The 20,900-nt window shown below is 35.3% G+C and overlaps 1 protein-coding gene across 1 annotated transcript; it reads right to left on the minus strand.

The window, feature by feature from the left end:
• Positions 1-13,194: 13,194 nt before the first annotated feature.
• LOC144997155 (putative pectinesterase 8) lies at positions 13,195-15,903 on the minus strand. Its single transcript, XM_078956986.1, has 5 exons — positions 15,505-15,903; positions 15,167-15,338; positions 14,845-15,051; positions 13,698-13,957; positions 13,195-13,396 (listed from the first exon to the last, which is right to left on the minus strand). Exons 1-5 carry the CDS (start codon positions 15,888-15,890, stop codon positions 13,243-13,245), a joined length of 1,179 nt encoding a protein of 392 aa, XP_078813112.1. The 5' UTR covers positions 15,891-15,903; the 3' UTR covers positions 13,195-13,242.
• Positions 15,904-20,900: the final 4,997 nt, after the last annotated feature.

Below are 20,900 nucleotides of genomic sequence, written 5' to 3' on the forward strand. Positions count from 1 at the left end.
ACTCGAGTGTGTCCCTCTTCATGACATATCTCACATCTTATATATTTTGACAACTTTGCTTCACACTCTTTCCTATGATGTCTTTCTTTTCCACGTCAGAAACATCGGGATGTTCCAAAGATACATTCTCCTAGTGTCTTTTAAGATACTTATTATATATTTCAAAATTTTCGTCTTGTTTACTATTTTCTTCTACAAAGCTTCCAATGAATAATGTTATCACTATTGCAACAAGCACCATGGGGGTTGCATTACAATATATGAATATTTTAGAGGGTAAGCCTTTAGCATAACAATAGATTTTTTCTTCCTCAGTAAGCCACACATATTCAAACAAAGCCAACGAAGCCAACATCCTTGTAAACGTGTCGGTGTACTCGTGAATCAACATGTTTTTTTTATAAAACAAGGAATTCCTCCAAATTCTCCTTAGACGAACATACGTCTAATTCTTCGTGATGAACTTCATACTTGCTTTTCTTCCTTTCCATTTTGCTATAAAATAGTACTGTTAAGAAGCTTCAAAATCTTTCGTCTTCTATTTCCACGCTTAAAATCTTTGTTGTATGATAATATGACAACTTATTACAACATCATCTCATCAAAAAGGTTTCACTTAATTGTTATAAACAATAGTTCTAAGTACCAGCATCCAACTTTGTTTTAGTTTTAATCTAGTCATATAACATGACTTTAACATTTCTAAGCAATAGAGTATGTTTATCATATCATAGGAACATTTTTTCATAAACGTGTTTCACATCAATCTAGGCATATAATCCTATAAGCAATTCTAGCATTCTTAAGGAAACATGCAATCTCTTTCTCATAGTTTAAGCATAAGAAGGATAATCCAATCTAATTTGCTTAATCAATGGCTTGATATCAAATTGTTATATTCATACAAATTTTTACCAATATAATATTATGATTGTTCACTTAACATAACATTTAAGTCATGTCAAATATTTAGTTTTACAAAAATTTCAAAAACATTTATCAGGCTTTACAAAAGTTTGGTGTTACAACAGTAATATCACATCCATAGTAAAAAAGAAAGGATTATACTATCCGATGTAACATCATGTTTATTAAATAAATAGATAAAATTGATGAACGAATAGTCGTCCTAAAGCCAATAATATTTAACAGACAGTGGTTTCGGGGAGCCAAATGATATATTTTAGAATTTTGGGGGTCAAAGTGTGATATTAGTATGTATTTTGTATAGATTTTTAGAAGTTAGGGTGTATTTGGTAAGTATTGGACTAGAATTGAAAGAAATTTCAGATGGTAGGGGATAAATCGTAAATTTCAGATTCATTTTGAAAGGATTAATAGAGGTAGGGGCTATTGTTGTTATTATGGGGAGAAGTTTATGAAACGGGCTTATAACCCGTCGCTACTCTCGTTCAAACCCTAAACCTAGAAGTTGAATGCAGTCGCCACCTTCTTCACCTTATCCCTCAATCTTCCGACCACCGCCAACCCCCCCCCCCCCCCCGCCGTTGCCTTGAACCACCAAATAACGTCATCACAACTCCGACGATGAGATTGAAGCTTGATGTCGTGGTTGCTGTTGTTGTTTTCCTCCATCGACCGTTCCTTCTCTCCTCCGAGGTGTCTTCCGTCTCGCTGTCATTGTCACCACTGGGTTGTGTCGCCTTTGAGCCCCGTCGTTGTTGTATCACTGTCGAAGGAGACAAGAACTGAGGTAGCTATTGTTGCCACTTTGGTGGGTCGCATAACCCCCCCCCCCCCCCCACTCCTTTCTCCAACCTACTGTATGTTACGCTCCGGTGATGACAACTGTGGTCGTCATCGCCTACCGTCGGTCGTAGCGTCGTTGTTGCTACCGTTGCCAGATAGTTCCAACAAGATGGTGTCAGTGTTTGTTGTTCATGGTATGGATGCTCGTACGTGTGTGTTTCTGTCGAGTAAAGTCGTGAAGAACCACCATAGAAGCTGGACATGGTGGTTGTTGTAGTCAACACCGTCGTACGCCACCAGGTGGGTGGCTGGGTCCATTTTACAAATTGAAACATGTGTGTTTATTATAGCGAAGTGGTGTTTGGATGTTTATTCGGCCGGAAAAGTCACCATGACCATCGTGAGGTGGTGGCTGCCACCATGTGCCGTCGTCGGCCACCACTAGGGTGGTTGTGTGTCTATGTTTATATTAGTGTGTGTGTGTGTGTTATTGAGTTGTAAATTGTAAATGGTGCCCGGAATAATAATAAGAAAAGGTTGTGGTGCATTCAATCAGTCGAGATCAAGTAAGTTACCCCATAATACCCATATATGATATCTGTTATGATTTGGTTTATGAATATGTGAATTGTATGCTAGTTAGGGCTAAGGAAGATGCATGTATATGTTGAATGAGCTGGTAGACTTGTATGATAGTGTTGAGTAGTCAACAATAGATTGGCCTGATATGTGGTGCTTGTAGCCTTGGGAATATTTGATGCCATGCTAGAATGAGAATGATTGTTGATATTAGTAACTGCTATGTGTATGCTTTTAAAATTGTATACGGTTAGGATCTTATAGCCTTAAAATAATTGATTTGGCCTTATAGTCTGGTTGTGATCCTAGGGTAGAGTCTATTATTCTACAATCTATTAGATCATGTTCTGTGTATAATTTGCATGCATAAGGCAGCTGACAGTGAGGATGGATGGATGTGGATAACATGAGTTGTGGTATGAAGTTTGGATGTTCTATGATAGTTCTTTGGATTGGAGTGCTACTGCACGAATGCTGCTTGCTTTGTTCTTTGTGGAACTCTTGAGTGATGGGAGTAGGCTACTAAGTGGATATGACGATATCCAGGAGGTGGTTGGCTGGCATCATGGAGAGTTCTTCAGCAGCTGATGGCAGGGCGAGGTGGGGAACTGTAACATTCATAAAATTCGAGCCAATTTAAAACTTTTTAAGTCATATAAAATCATTCAGTTATTACAATTTGTTTTCAAAATATTTTAAACATCAGAGTTCCCAGAAATCATAATCATCAATCGAGGAAGTGTACGGTCACGCATTCGCCTTCCTGCAGTCATCCACTAAACCCGAAATAAGAAAATGAAATTTTAAGCCCGAAAGCTTAGTGAGTTACCCCCAAAATACTAACCTCAATAATACCATAACCATATCATATCAACAAATACAGAACATCCATGCATCTTGAGTCAAAAGTGTGACTGGTCCGCCCGCACCGCGCCCTCAGTCCACCTGGTCCACTCTTTGAGTCTACAGTCTGAATGGACCACCCGCACCGGGCCTTCAGTCTATATGGCCCACTCTCCGAGCCTCGACACATTTGGACCGCCCTCTCAGGGCCTTCAGCCTATCCGGACCGCTCGCCAGGCCTTCGGCTTGACTATGTGCCTTCCCGGGTCTACAGTCTATCCGGTCCATCGTGGGTATGTTGGCCTACAACACAAAGCAGGACCCACCTCAACCCAATCCCAATAAAACAACCATGTACACATATAACATATAATTACATAACAGTCCATAGACAAACAAACTGATCTAGCAAATCATATAGCATAGCAACATCCTAACCAGAATACCGACCTAACCGGTCACTAACATAGCATCATCCTATATACCAGGATACCGATCTAAACCAGGTCACTAACATAAAGATATCACCATCCTAACTACCAGGATATAATCAATAAACATATCATGCCATAACCCATATACAAATATATAGAGGGCCGACCTTGGTGCCTTAGACCCTGTTGATATAGTAAGGATAACTCACCTCGCAACGCTAATCTGAACTAAAGAAATGAACTCCCGAACGGTTGTCTGACTGGAAATCCCGAACTATCACATCATAAATACCAAGTCATTACACAACATAACAATCTTGGCAAAGGGCCACTCAATCCGTCATGTCCATTCCCTTTAATTGGGCTAAGGCCCAAACCCTACTAGCCCAAATCACCAAAAGTCCACACTAGATGTACGTTGGGCGTACTCTAAGGCTGCGCGGGGCATACACAACTCTCACATTGACTGGAAAATGAGGTCATTGACCCAATACGTTGGGCGTATAGAAACTTATGTCGGGCATACGCAAGGTTTCACCAAAACCGTAATTAGTGCTTAATGGCTTAAGCACTTAAGCCTAAACTCCAGATCCAGTGACCAAATGTGCCTAGGACTCATAAAGTCTAGAACTTTATCACTTTAGGCATCCAAAAAGTTCTTAATCCAAGGTCTTAATCCATTAAGACCGTTCTACTACATGCATGGGACATCTTAAGCCATTAGGAGCTTATTTTTATCACTTAAGACCTCTCCAATGTCCAGAAAGGATAACTTATCTCATCTAAAATGCATCATGCACCAAATTGGGTTTTTGGGATAACAAATGGTTCCATAATGTTAGAAAGGCTAGATCTATAACCTAAAAGCATAAAGTTTGAAGCTTTTTTTACCTTCTGGAGCTTCTATGTCACAACATAACTTCAGATCTACAAGACAATCTCATTCTTCAACTATTTGTTGCAATGGCTTCACCTTCAAGAGATCAAAATACCCACCAACTCACTCTCATACACAAGAACTAGGGTTTGGAGACGTTTATAGAGGATGGGGGCTGAGAAGGAGAAGAGAAAATGAGCCATAATGATGTTTATATAGCCCACAACCCTAGATATTAGGGTTTCCATCCTTTATGAGTACGCCCAGCGTACTCCTCCTGGTCCCAAAATTGCAATTTAGCCCTTAAGCTCTTCATGGCTTTACCCTTCCATCCCCATGGACTATAACTGGAAAAAAAAATTGGGATGTTAAAACTTCCCCCCCCCCCCACTTAAATGTCCTCGAAATCATTCCTTACCATCCCTAGAACCCGACATCTTTAGGGGAACCTTCATAACCATAACATCCAACAACTTTTGAAGGAGACTAAACCCAAAGGTGATCTTTTCATTCCAAAGAATATGATTCCACAATCCCATGTGGCACACAATCCTTCACGACCTAAAACCCGCAATCTAGAAACCTGGATTCAGCCTGACCCCCTGGCCAACCACTCAAACTATCCATCACTAACTCTCTTTCCATTACTACCAACATACTATTCCGCCCTAAGAACCTGAAGTTCCTACCCGAAATAGAACCATGGGTCATATTCTGCTGAATCCCTGCCCATACGACTTACCGTTGGCCCGCACCGGGTATCTTGGCCTACTGCATAGAGCAGGACCGCCTCAGCCCGGTCAACCACAACATGCCATCTAATAGACCATCAGAAAAAGATGTCCACTTAATACCGATGATAATTTAACATGCCAATCCTTTCTATCCACCACTTCCATAGAAAACAGTCCCACAAGCGATTACCAAAAACTCATAGTGTCCATATCTTGTTCAGAACGCAGTCTTCTCAATATCCTACTCTCTCGCCTTTAGTTGATGATATCCTGACCTAAGATCGATCTTCGAGAAATAACTCGAACCTTGCAACTGATCGAACATGTCATCAATCCTTTGCAACAGGTACTTGTTCTTTATTGTTGCCTTATTTAGCTCTTTATAATCTATGTACATTCTCATGCTCCCATCTTTTTCTTCACGAATAACACTGGAGCTCCCCAGGGTGGTGAACTAGGTCTAATAAAACCGTTGTCCAACAACTCCTGAAGTTGTGTCATAAGCTCTGTCATTTATGTCAGTGCTAATTAATATAGGGCTTTTGTTATCGGTGTTGTTCCTGGTAACAAGTCTATTCTAAACTCCACTTGTCTATCAGGGGGCAATCTAGGAAGATTTTTGGGAAAAACTTTTGGATATTCATACACCACAGGTATGTTGTGCATTTCCTAATTCTCCTTCTTGGCATCGATCACGAACTCCAAATATGATGTACATCCTTTAGACAAACATTTTATGGCTTTCATCAGGGAAATGATTCCAAAATTCACTATGTGCTTATCTCCATACACCATAAATGTCTCTTTTCCTGGCGGATTTACCCTTACTATATTTTTCTTGCATAATATTTCGGCATCATGTGCATCATGGGCGCTAAGCCAATCCATCCCCAGAACGATGTTGAAACCATTTAACTCGATAAGTAACAACTTCTCTTGGAATTCGTTTCCGTTTAAATTGATGACAATGTTCTTAATATAATCACTAACAGGTATGAATTTTCCACTATCAACTTCTACAATTAGGGCATCATCTAGCTTTTCTATAGGCAATGCTAGTCTTTCACCAAATTTATGTGATATAAATGAGTAATTCACTCCAAAATCAAACAATAAATTGGCAGGCAATCCATTTACTAGAAAGGTACATGATGTGACATCCGTTGCATCCTTTACAGCTTCCAAAGTCATTTGGAAAGTTCTCGCTTTTGGCTTTGGTGGAAGATTAGGCTTCACTGCCTCTGTCTTCTTTGGGAAATCCTGCAAAACGTGCCCTTCTTCGTGGCATCCATAGCACACCCTTTTATTGGTTGTGCAGTTACTGGCGTAGTGCCCTGGCTTCCCACACTTAAAACAAGTGACCTCCTCATCATATTTCCCAAAGTGCTTTTTCTTTCATTTTTCGCACCATTTTGGCTTCACCTCCTCTAGACTTCTTTATACCAGATTTTGAGAACTTGCTCTTCTTGCTGGAATTTGACGACCCATCAAATTTCCTTTTCTCACCAACCTCCACTCTCTCCAGACCCTTTTCTCGTATCTGGGTCTCCACATTATTAGCAGCCCAGATGACGGATTTCAGAGTGGTTGCTTACTTGACCATTAGACCAAAGTTCGCTGGTAATCCGAGGGCAAACTTATTAACCTTGGAGAGTTCAGTTGGAACTAGGTATGGACCAATATTCATTTTCTCCGTAAAACTTATAGTGTATTCAGTGATGCTCATTTTTCACCTCTTCAAATTTTGGAACTCATTATTCATTTCCAAAAGATCCTACTCATAGCAGTATTGCATCTTCAGCTGTACTAGAAAATATTTCCAAGACATCTTGCTAGCTTCTCCCTTGGGCATCAAATAAGCTAGTACTTTCCACCGGCTCAATACTCCAGACTTTAATAGAGGAATTGCGAGAGCGCTTTTCGGCCTGTTACTAGACTCGCAACTTTCAAACATTGCCTCCATTTCAGAGATCCAATTCATGACTTTCACCGGTCTCGGACTTCCAGATAGGCACAGTGGTTGGATGCCATAGATCCTTGTATTTTAATCTAAGTCCATCATTTCCTTCATACCGATGGTTTCATCTAACTATCGATGGGTTGGCTTGACCAATATCCCCACTATAATTTCCTTCTTCTGACTGCCCTTCATTCAACTTGGGTTGTTCAACAGACACCAAAAGTTACTCTTGGTTCCGTTGAAGTAAACGCCTTGTTTCCTCCATTTGGTGATCCAACATCATCTACATCATTTCTTGTACCCCAGCCACTATGATTGGCTTAGGTGCAACTGCTACAACAGGTATCTGCTCCCTTTCTTGGGGTTTAGGTTCTTGATTTTTGTTTTCATTTCTAGCTTCACTCCGGGTTTTTGCTATTATGATCTATACACCAAATTAGGCAAATTTAGATCATCATTACTCCGAAAAATTATATGCTAGTTCTAATATCGTAGTCGTACGCTTAGAATCTTTAAGGTTTCCAGATCCGGTCGACAACAAACCATAGATCCGAACAAATAATGACATATATGGCAAACATATAGCATTTAACATATAAAAGCATTTTAGGCATCTTTCCTAAAATATATTAGTGCTCGTGTCTAAAATATGATAGACACTCATCTCACAATCATCACTTAGCATTCTAAGTTTAAGTCTAGAAATCCTACAAATTCCTAGTTCGCTTAAACTAATGCTTTGATACCAATTGTGACACCCCAATTTTCTCGGCCAGAAAAAACCGATTTAGTTTATGCTTTTAAAATAAAATCAAAGCAATTTTTCCAAAAGATGTTGCGGAATTTTTTTCCCAAAACAAAATATAATAAAAATTTATCAAAACATTTCTTAAATAAATATATTTTCATTATATAACAAAAACTTCGGGATGTCATGTTCCGATACAGACCAAAAGCATAAAGAGTTAATTATAAGCCTTACAACATATATTTACAACTACTGGCTTATAATTCAAAAATCCATCTTCAACCTCCAAACTACGCTCGGGGTCCACTACCTGTAATACAACAAACTGAGTGGGTCAGGCTTGGGCGTCTGGTGAGCATATAGGGTTTTCAACCCACAAATAATAAATTTATTAATTTTCATCTACCAAAAATAAAGTTATTAATTTCACCACCCAGCAATAAATTTATCAATCCAAAATAAATTTATTAATTTTATCAACCAACAATAACCCTGATTACCCATTCCCGTTATCCTTACTTTACGTCCGTAAACACCTATCACAAGGGACATAGTCCAAGGATTTTAATCGGGGTTACAACATTGCTTTAGGGGATTCCTCAACAATTTATATCAAATAAGGAAACCATGTGAGGGCGGGTGTGGAGTATACCATTAAACACTAAGTTCACAAACACCTACAGGTTGCGAGCCTGCTAGCGTTTCACTGGACTGTCTATAAAAGTTTGTGATCGTCATCTATACTCCGTTAGATGACTGAAACAACAACAATATCGAGTCTTCTCATCATTTTAACACACATCAACTATTTCATTTACCCATGTTATACCCAAAATATTTGTAGATAAAAATACATATACAGTTTAAATCATTTTAAAACCAGTATAAAACATTCATTCAACACTCATCTCAATTAGACAAACAATAAATATACACAACATGTATTTTATAGAAAATACTTCATATCTATGTGTAAGATGAAAGTGACTACACACTTACTTGGAGTAACGAAAATTGGGCATCACTTTGTCTCTTAAAATAATATTTTCTGATGATACCAGGAAGTTCTCTAAAAAACCGGGCTTCACATGGGCAATGTTTCGGCTCGAAAACTATTTTTCTCGGGATCTTCGGGCTCTACGGGGCTTGCTTACGATGCTAGGGTGATATAATAGTGTTGGGGGTAATTGTTACAATATTGAAGAAAGTATAGGGTAGAGAGAATGAAATTGTAAAGATAAATTCGAATGGTATCGGTCACTATTTATAGGGGCTGAATAATCGAGTTAAACTGCACGTAATTTAAGAGTATGTTGGGCGTACTCCTTCTTCAACCAGTACGCTGGACGTACTAAGGGATCAACCTGGACGCGTCAAGGCTATGACACGTGTCCATCATGTGAAAGAGTAGGGCTACGTAACCAATCTCGAATCGTAAACACTCACACGAGTACACTGGGCGTACTCCTTTGGTGCGCTGGGCGTGCTCCCAATTTCCAAACATCAAAATTTTGTAACTTTCGCATACGAACTCCGTTTTTGACGTTCTTTATATCCACGCGCAGGTGAGATTATGCTCTATAACTTTCGTTAGCCTCCGTCGGCTAATTTTGAATTTATTTTTAAAGTTATATTTTTAACAGGTCGAGATAGGAAAAACCCGTTAAAAATTCATAACTTCTTCATCCGATGTTTGTTTTCGTCTGTCTTTATATTGTTAAACTAATATCAACAAGATCTTCGATTCTCATTTAGGTTGTTTCGGCTAAAAATCACTCGATCTAAAATTCGAGTTTCAGGTTGCATACTGTTATGCCAAATCTTAGAAAATTCATAACTTTCTCATACGAAGTCAGATTTGGACGTTCTTTTTATGCACACTCTTGGTTTAATGAATACTACGACTTTCGTTCAGATCACTAATGTTAAAAAACACTTTATCGTAAATTCACTTTTTACGTCACACAACGTTGTGCCGGTTCTGTTGCGAAATTTCAATAGGTCATAACTTCTTTGTTAGGACTCGTATTTCAGTATTCTTTATATCTCCGGAATCCTTGTTTCGACCGGTACAACTTCATTCTTAGATATCGAGATTATCTAATATTTAATTTTGATGTTTATTTTTATCCTTAATTCATTAAATCAAAATAATTAAGTAGATAAGCACATAAGTCACATAATACTCACATAATTCATCTTTATTACTTTAAAACGAGTTACAAAAGTTAACCTAGACTATTACATCATCTTTAATGCTTAACCCATAAACACGGGCATTACAGAAGTGCTCAAAATCCAAACCCTAACTTACTACCCAAAACCCAAGCTTCATAACTCTTGCATGGATGGGAGAAAGGGATCAAGATCAGATTTTTATGACTACAAACACTCAAAAACATTTGAAAGGATAACTCATTTGGTCTAGAGTAAGACAAACTCATATATACCAAGATTATGGGACCAAAAGGCACAAAAACTTAAGAACTAGCAAGATCCAATGAAGTATCCATGAAGTTCAAAAATTTATACTTTATGGAGAATGCTAGAGAGATGAAAGTTCCAGATCCTCAAAGCTTGAAGCTCCTCACATGCTCCTCTTTCTCCTTAAGAACACACAAGAACCACACTAAGGACTTAAACTCTCACAAACATGGCTAGGGTTTTGAAATGACTACTTTGGGATGTGGAGGCTGAAGATAAGGAAGACCTCAAGGACTTAAGGTCCTTTAAATAGGGTCTAAACCCTAAAAATTAGTGTTTTGAATGTTGCTGCTTTACGCACTGGATACTCCAGGTACTTCCAATGTAGATCATTAAATACTCACATCCCAAACACTCTTATTCGCATCCAATAGCATGAGGGGTACTTCCTTTAGCATCCAACACTCTCATTCGCATGCAATCGCATCCGGGGTACCTCCTTTCGCATCTAATACTCTTATTTTTGCATCCAACACTCTCATTCACATCCAATAGCATATAGGGTACTTCATTTCGCATCAAATACTCTTATTTGCATCCAAATCGCATCCGGGGTACCTCCTTTCGCACCGAACACTATCATTTACATCCAATCATCAAACTTTTGACTCCTTAACACCCCAGATCAGTCAATCTTAGAAAACGGGTGTTACACTAACCATAGTGTTTTCCCTTTAGTTAGTGTTTCGTGACCAAAGTACCTTCAACTCCTTGATAACTTAGTAAAGTTTTGATTACTTGCTTTCATTTAAATCCTCATGATGGGAGCTTTCATTTAGGGTTCTATCTGAAAAATCATCCCTCTTTGCTCTCTGCTGAGGAATGTAGTAAGAATGAATCAAATGACTACCTTAAACCTTCTTTATCAGGCTATGTGTTCGACGTGAACGCGTCACATAAAAGATGTCGGTGTAGTGCATCCACTTTAAATGATGATGTGTCATCGAAAATAAACTTTTGCACTTCACCCTTTATCATGTGTTCGCATCGCATATCAACATTGTACGTTTGCCTTATTGAAATAGCAATGTGCCACTTCGCCTTACGTCAAATTGTTCAACGCGACAAGTAATTTGTGGTTCAACAAATTTCTTTTTTGATATCAGTTCTCAACTTTTTCCAACATTTTCATTGTCTTTACAACAAGATATCTTCATCACAAACACCACTTTTCTCAAGTTTTATATCCAGTTAAAGGCCCAAAAGAGTCTTACAACCTTATCAAGTTACTTTTGAGTAAGTGCTTAAAGAACAAAGAACTTAATCTAATAATCTATAAAGTAAGTAGTAAAAATGATTCTCATGCCATTTTTTTTGTCAAATACTCAATTCCATAACTAAATTCACCTTAACCAACATTATATATTGTCACAAAATGTACTATGACATATATATAAACTATTTTTTGAGTCTAATTCTTTAAAAACCTCATGCTACACATACAAATGACCAAAATTCCCTTAATTTCATCTAATGACTTTTGCAACTACATAACTACATACACTCAACTAATCACTTGGAATAATCACAACTATCGCCACCATGAGTACTAGGAATGTGAAATGATTGTGATATCGTTTTGAATCATTTTACCATTATAATATTACACATTTTCAATTTATTCCATTCATTTTCCTTAATTAATATCTAAATTTTCTAAATGTTACAGAGTGTTAATATTTGACAAATTTTCATTCTCTTTATTACTTTTCAAATACACAACATAATATTTTACTAAATGGTTAAAGTCACAAAATAATCCAAATTTCCAAATGTTACAAAAATGTTCATTCTCTTTATTGCTTTTCAAATATAGAACATTATATTTTACCACATGGTTAAAGTCACTAAATAGCAACATAACTTTTGATTTGTTGATAAGGACAGGGACATCAAAGTCATATTTTATACAACCCAAGTATGTATTTTTATAATCGAGACATCTTATTTACGTAATTAAGCGTGTTTGGAACAGAACGTTTGAGAGATTCTATTTTAACTTTTAACAAAACGTTCAAGTTTAAACAAAAAAACGTATGAGAGCTTCTAGTTTTTAACTTTTGACAAAATATTCAAGCTAAAACAAAAAACTTTGTTTGACAATACAAGCGTTTAAGTTTAACAAATCGCTCCATATCTTAAAGTTACTTCATGTAACGTTTAACAAATGCTATTGAGCTTTTAAAATCAATTTAATTACCTTTAAAAATATATTTATATATTTATTTTTTTAAACAAATATCTTTTTATATAATTTTACATATTTTAAAAGTTTTTAGCTATTTTTACTAAAAATTCATATAACAAATAAAAGTTATAGCTTCCAGCTACCAACTATCTGCTTCCAACTATCCATTACCTACTATCCACTTCCAGCTAATAATTATTTTTGTCAAACACGCCCCTTTTTTTATCATTTTATTTGTTCCATAAAATATCTTAACTTTGGTACATTAAACCAAAAAGTTAACTAACTAACTTCGTTCCAGTTGCCCAATGAATATTCGAGGATGGTTGGTTGTCGCTCTATTTGATAGTGTTCCTTATTTTTTGTTTTCTAAAGGAATCCGATAGAAATTGTTGTCTTCGTAAACAAAAACAATATTTGACTTGACACACATAATTTAATCAAAATACAAGTCAAATGTAAAAAAATGCATCCTAACAAAGACAAAATATGAAAAAAAAAATCCTTATATATGTACACCAATCAAAGTTGCTAATTTAATGTAAACAAGGGTGAAAATATAAAGCATGTTTTAAAAATGTGTCCAAACAAATATACATACGTAAAATGATACATTTTTTTGATGGAGCACAAAAAGAAAAAAGAATTTATTTTATCAATAAATTAATTATATAGAGGAATATCCTCACAATTGTAACTGCAACCATTGGTCACCATTAATAAAAGAGGAATTAAGAAAGAGTGAGGCTTGAATGTCATTTAGCTTTTGTGCATATGGAACTCTCGTTGAAGTATTTGCTCCTCCACCCATGCACATATACTCTCCATAGAATATACTCCTACGATCAAAAACATTTATTCATTAAAAAACTCACAAATACATTATTGTCATGTTATTATTCCATTTTTCATACAATTTAATCATTTTTTTTTTTACAATATTGAATCCTAGCTATAAAAAGTTTAATGAAACATATCTTTTTGTAAAAGATCATTAATTTATAATCATTTATGTATAAAAAGTTCTTTTGAGTTAATCATTTCATCTCGTTCAATGATTTTATTTAACTATATATAATTAGTTAAAGTAAAATTTAAGGTTATAACTCATAGTATAAAATAAAAGTAGTGCATGCTTACTGGTCTCTAGAGGGGTCATTAAAGTCATTCCACCCTTCAGGGGCAACTATGTCCGACATAAATGTGTAAGCAAAGATAACTTTAGAGAAGGGTCTCCAAGCTCGACCTAACCATATCCTTCCTGTACCACCGAGGTTGCATCTCACAAACGCAAATCCACTGTCCTCGTCTGCGGAAGCTCTTCCATGCGCTGTAACTGCTCCATTTATATTCTTTTGTCCCACTGCTACTGGTGGTGCCATGGAGATCAATTGACAATCCTATACATCATTTCACAATTATTACACAAATTTGATCATATACAATTACATGTGGTTAATTATATTCTGATGTGATGTGTGTGGAAGGCAGAAAAATGAACTACAAAGGAGTACATGATTGATTTAGTAGTTCATGAGATACTTATATATGTCAATATTATTACTATTATATAAGACATTGATAAATTTGAAATAATGGGTGAAAAAAGTTTAATACTTTAAACACTTAATGTGGTAAAATTTTTGATGATGACTAAAATACATTCATGTTTGTACATAATTAATCATTTATACAAACTATTTTTTATGTTATGCAATTATTTACCATTATCTATATAAGTTAATTTAAATTTTGGTTAGAGTAATGTTTATATCTATTGAGTTCCGAATACATCATAAATATATTACATATGAAATTTTGATACATATCATAGTCAAATGACATACACTCCACTTGGATAGTGTGGATCCGCCATTGTTACAATATTAAAGATATTAATATTTGTTAAATAATTTATTATTATAACTTTAAAATTCATTCTTTAATGAAAAGGATATATAAAATATTTTAAATGTATCTATATATACATGTTAAAATATATTGCCAAAATATACAATTATATTCATAAAAAGTATCAACAATTCCCTAAAATATATTCATTATAGATTGAAGTAAAAATAAAATACAAAATTGCATAAGCATTTTTTATATAAGAAATAAATGATCATGCATTAACGTCTAGTTCGTTTTTAGGCACCTTTCTTATAACAATAAACAATGTCTTTTCTATTTTCGAAAATATTAGAATTAAATAATGACTATATGTTAACATCTCATAAGAGTCTATATAAATTTTATTTTATTAATTTTTTTTTTGAATTTATACCTCATAGAGTGATTTTGCATTGCCGAAAATGAAGTCAATTGAACCTTGAATATAACATTCTTTGAAGTAATGTCGACCTCTATCATCATGAAGAGTATCCTGAGCTCCAAAAAATCCACACCCCCAAAAAGAAGCTTGATCTCCATTTACTCTAATCGCCACAGCTTGTGCTCCAACATCTCCCGGCTTAGGTATCGGAGCCACATTCTAGCACATTGATTATAACATTTCATAAAGTAAACTTTTTTTTTTTATCGAAAATCTAATTTCGTTATGTTGATTTAAAGATCTATGATTGTTACAGCTAGCCATGCATGCTTACCATGAAGCTAATGTTCTTAGCTACGAAATTTGCAGCAAACACTTGCACGGAGGCACTGTAGAACGTGCCATGCGACGAATTTGCAGTGTCATTCCAAACAATAGCGGTTGAAGTATATCCTTGCCCTTGAAATGTTATATTTGGTTTTGTCTTTGGGATTATTACCTTTTCACTTAAATTCGACATATTAATTAAGTGAATATATTAATATATATCGTCATCAAGGTTAGTAGCTAGCTAGTTTGCATCTTTACATATTTCATATTGATATTTGTTGCAGAAAAAAAAAACCAGAGAGGAGGAGAAGACTACTGAACAAATAGATTATAGCGACTTACAAGTAAATGCCGTTATTGATCCATATTAGAGTTCTCTTAGGGTTAGCAGTTATAGTCGCATCAATGGCAGACTGTATAGTTGTAAAATTACAGCATCCATTACGATCAACACAAAATGTCGTTGTGGTGTTGGTATCTTGAGGTACTGAATCACGAGGGAAATCATCACATATGTCGACTACTTTGGCTTTTTTTTCATGATGGTGGTGGTGATGACCATCTAACCGAGTGTTATATTGGTTTGCGATGATTGACACTGGCAAATTCGAGATAACCTTAAATTCCTCAATGTAGAACTTGACAAATTCTAGGTTTGATGATAGGAAATGTGTAGTTGCTAAAATGGCAACTAGAAGAGAGAAAACATCTGTGTATCTAAAAGTCATGCTTTTCTATCAAACAGAGGGTTTGAATGAAAATGAAGAAAGGAAAGAAGGGTTTTTAAAGAAAGCACTTGAAGTAGAAGGGTTAGATAGCATGTCTTGCAAACTACCCTGTCCCTATATGTTCATTTCGACCTACCAACACCTGGGAAAGTTGGAATTATTCCTTCATTAAAATTGAAGGTTTACAAAAGTTTAAATCTACATATAATCACATAAAAACTTTATTATATTTTTATATCTTCAGTTACACGCAAATAGATTATCTCGGTTAAATATAAAAACTAGCAATGTATTTATATTGTTTTGGTTTAATGTAACATCATTTAGCCCTATGAAGTCATTTTTTATTTTATTTTATTTTTTTTGCATTTAAGGGGTACCAAGTATAGTTTTACCGGCTAAAATGGTCAATTGACTTGTTTCAAGAGGTTTCGAAGCCAAGTCATCTAATGAGTTAACTCTGAGTCAACTCGTCATACACGTCACCGAGTCAAGTTGAATCATTTGCTTGGGCCCTAAGGGTTACTATGGACCCAATGTCTATAAAAATGATGGTTTAATAAATCAACCCTAAAACTTTATACATTTTTTTGGCCAAACATTTACCGACAATGAGACAACAATCGTTTTCACGAGATGTCTACCCGACCACCCTCACCAGATCCGATTTCGATAAATTTTCGAGACAGGATCAATTTCAGTGACTTACACACAATATTTTGCGACTGTGGGGAGAAAATAGTTGAACAACACGTGGAAGTGGATCACATTAAGGAGGAAATGAGTTGAACTTCGTTACCTATCTCATTCTGGGGGTATGCCTTAGAGACTACCACCCATATCCTTAATCTAGTCCCTACAAAAAAAGGTTTCCAAAACACCTCACAAGATGTGAACTGGGAAGGTTCCCACATTAGACCACATCAAGGTTTGGGGTTGTGAGACTTTCGTGAGATGCGATACTCACGACAAGCTCGAACCTTAGAGTGAGCGATGTATTTTCATCGGCTACCCGCAGAAGTCCTTTCGGTATCTCTTCTATAGACCAAGTGACAATGTTGCCTTCATCGCGAGGAGAGGAGTCTTTGGCTAAGCAGTTATCGCGGTCCAAATTTCAATAGCAGTCACATGCCGCTATTTGAAATCGCGGTTATCGCGGTGGTCTAGCAGTGGTATAGCGGTTTTTTAATATTATGTATAATTTATATTATATATTTATACAAAATTTTTATATTAGACTATTAATACTATATAGAATTAATATCATAAAAAATCATATAAAAACATAACATAATCTATATATAATATTCTAATATAGTTATATGGAAACTAAAAAGTGTCAAAATATCATTACAACTCAAGTCGTTCGTGGTTTCTAAGTACTGAAACATACGAGAAAGGAAAGTTGTCATTTGTTGATTTGTAGTTTGTAATTAATTATATTTATTATCTGGACTTATTAAAACAAAAAGTGTAGTGGACTAGTTTAAAAAATAAAGATTTAATATTGAAATAACACACAATCATTTTTTTTCTTTGTCAAAGTAGCCCAATATGTACGAAATTGTAAAAGCGGGTGTAGCGTCGCTATAGCGCTGAAGAGTTTCGCGATAAATAGCGCTGCTAATAGCGCTACCGCTATTTGTAAACGCTATTTCAAAATAGCGGTTCAGTAACACCGCAAAACGCTATAGCGCGCTATTGATAGCATAGGTCTTTGGTGAGAGATAAGTCATATGCTAAGGGGACAGTGGGAAGCAAATTGACCTTGAAGAGCTTCAAGAGTCAAGCAGTGAAGGAACCTCAAACACTAGCACTCAACCCAAGGATGAAACTCCGGTTGAACCAATTGACAAGTCTGTACCTCCGAGGCGTTCCAGTAGAGTTATAGTTTCACCTGAGTTTTATGGTTTCCATATTACTGCAGAAGGTGATACATTTATCAGTGATAACACATTGGTAGATCTGGATGAACCTAATAACTACAAGGAAGCCATGGTAGGCCCCGCGTCTACTAAATGGAAAGAGGCTATAGACAACGAGATTCAGTCCATGTATGGCAATCAAGTTTGGAACTTGGTTGACAATGTACCAGGTCGAAAGACAGTTGGGTGCAAATGGATCTTCAAGAAGAAGACCGACATGGATGGATAGAACACACATATAAAGCACGACTGGTTGCGAAGGGCTTTACTCAAACTCCAGGAGTTGATTATTGTAACAATTGGTAAAAATAGGAACAATCGTACGATGCTATGTTTTGATTATTAAACAATATGAGTATTTTATCAAGAATGGTTGAAAGAATTTAACCTCTTTTATTTAGATAAGTTCTTGTGAAATATAAAACAAGTAACTAACGATAATTTCGTTATGATGTATGACTACGAACCATCACCGGTTTGTGAAATTAGCATATAACATCATTTAAACGCAACAAACTTAATTTTTGTATCAACATGTCTCTAGTTGATAAGTAAGTTAGGTTCTATGTAAAATGTTTGCTTAATAGATGTGAATGATCTAAATTTGACAAATATACGAACCAAAGTGACAAAACGTGTTTAACGATATGGTTAACCGGTTAAATGTCACGAAATTATACATTGCTCAATAAATTTTATATTTAAATAAATTAAAATATAAAATGAATTATTATAAGGTATAATTAAAATGTATTTAAGTTTTTTTGAATAAAAAGAATAAAACATAAACATTAAAGTTCAAATACACAAAAACTACATTGTTATTTTATACTAAGTATACATGTATGTATTTGTATATATGTATTATATCTAGTGAATGACTAGTTATGAGTCATGAATTAAAGAGATTTCATGTAAGTTTTATGATGTCTAAATCAATTAAGATAAGAGAATTGGTGGAGATAAGTGCCAACTTAACTAATAAGTGCTTAATCACTTAAGACATTTTACTAAGAATGCTTATTAATCCCTCTTCTAATTTTCGAGATTAAGACCTTCCCTCTCCTTAACTAGAACTCCTAACTAACTAAATAACTAGTAGTTAGTTAGTTAACTAACTCTATCTCTAAACAACCACCCAAGCAAGTGGCTAGACAAGATCACATCACTTAAACTCACATCTCATCACAAGCTAGTCTAGGTTTTGTCCCCTTATCCTCTTCCACTCTTTTCTCCTTCATAATCACGAAATTTCATCTTCATTTTACCCTCATTTGACCAGCAAATACTCCAGGGAATTTCTCTCAACCTTCATCTCATTTTCAAGCACAAGAACTTCCTTCCAAAGCCATCAAAACCATGAACTAAAGGGCTGCTGTCCCTTTTGTGTTTCAGCCACCATTTCACCCATCCACACCTTCCTTTTGCTTGATATTTTTACCACCAAATACCCCTGGAAGTTACTTGTTTTGATACTCAAAATTATTGATTCAAAACAGTGAGTAAACTACCCTTTTTCTTGCTCTTTTACTGTGAAATTTTCGTGACAGCAACATAGCCAAAAGAGTGGCTGTTTTGGAGCATCAAACCAACAACCAAAAGTTCATCTTCAACCTTCCATTCTTCAAGTATTCACATAAGGTGAGTTCATACCCCTACATTTTCATGTTTTCTTCAAGTTTTAAGGGGGGGAATACAAGTTAGAACACTAAACATAACTTAAATTTAAATGACAGCTTTCTACAGAAAAGTTGAGTCCTGTTCACGGACTGTTTTGACCATCTTAAACTTAATATCTTTCAAAACTGTACAATATGAAAATAGTTCAAGTTTATACCTTTCTAATGACTACTCGCACGCGTTCATACAATTTTTCTACAATTTATGGCGATTTTTATAAAACTGTTTGTCATTTCAGAAATGATTTCGGACCAGTCTGTGAAGATGTTCATTTTCACACTAGTTTGAGACCACTAAAAATCATAATAAAAATTAGGAACAAAGTAGACTCATTTTATAAACTCTCAGAGGTGACGGATTCAGTTTTTGACTTACGAGGATTTTTCTATGAGCTTTCTAAAAACAGGGACAGTAAAGAGTAAAACTGTCAAAAGTGGTTTATAGATTTATTAACACCTTCTAACATTTTTGAGCAATGTTTATACATTAAGGAAGTTAAAACACAATCATTTAAATATGTTTAATCACCATTTTTACAAAAGTGATAAGTACAAAAAGGTCTTTAGTATCAAACTTAAGGATTATTTCATGCAAAGTTTCTAATAAAAACGTAAGAATATGAACAACAATTACGAAACATACCAAATCATCTTTTAAAACTTATACATACATATATATATAACCATATACATATATAGGTTTTAACTTGTCTTCTACATCAAAAATTTCACTTTACTCGTTTTTATCAAATGAATCACTTGTGATTTATTACTACTATGGAAAACTCTTGTAATACTTTGTGTGCATTAGACTTATACAAAGTATATAATGAAGTATCTTTCATTGTTAAGTCGTTTTATACATTCTAAAAACTTATGATTTTGCTTTGTCAAACATTGTGAAAAAGGATAAACGTTGCATACAAAACTATCACTTTAATACAGGCTTAGTTGAGAATCAATGAGACGTGTATATCTTTAAACGTTACTTTTCTTTATTAGAAAGTAATGCTGCAAGTTCTGTCTATAACCAGAGTCTCCTGTTCGGAGAACGTGTCAAATGTGTATAGATCTATACAGGAAGTCATGATCCCGCGCCCTGACTGTTAGCTACAGTCCGTCTTTTGGGGTGACAGTTTGTCATAACGCTACGATGCCTGAAGAACGTCGCTACAGGCATATTATGTTTAGTATGGTTATAAAACTCACCGGATATACAATTAATACGGTATTATGCTTTTATGAACGAGTAGCTATTAAAACTATGCTACAACTTTTAAGCATGTCGGTTGCTTGCGATTTTCGGTCTTAGAGACTGCTAGTTATGTTAGAAAAATAAGGGTTTCTCCTGGATACAAACCAAACAACTAATAGGAAAATAAGGAATTTTCCTGGTGCAATTACTT

Source organism: Lactuca saligna, chromosome 5 (genome assembly GCF_052625555.1).
Source record: "Lactuca saligna cultivar CGN05327 chromosome 5, ASM5262555v1, whole genome shotgun sequence".
In the NCBI taxonomy this organism is placed as follows: domain Eukaryota; kingdom Viridiplantae; phylum Streptophyta; class Magnoliopsida; order Asterales; family Asteraceae; genus Lactuca; species Lactuca saligna.

What these genes read in the sequence shown, in the direction of transcription:
- LOC144997155 (XM_078956986.1), bottom strand. Translation starts at nt 15,890, where the DNA reads ATGACTTTTAGATACACAGATGTTTTCTCTCTTCTAGTTGCCATTTTA. An exon ending in ATGCAAAATCACTCTATGAG is followed by an intron (nt 13,958 to 14,844) that starts GTATAAATTCAA and finishes AATGATGTATAG; the next exon opens with GATTGTCAATTGATCTCCAT. An exon ending in AATGACCCCTCTAGAGACCA is followed by an intron (nt 13,397 to 13,697) that starts GTAAGCATGCAC and finishes TTTTGATCGTAG; the next exon opens with GAGTATATTCTATGGAGAGT.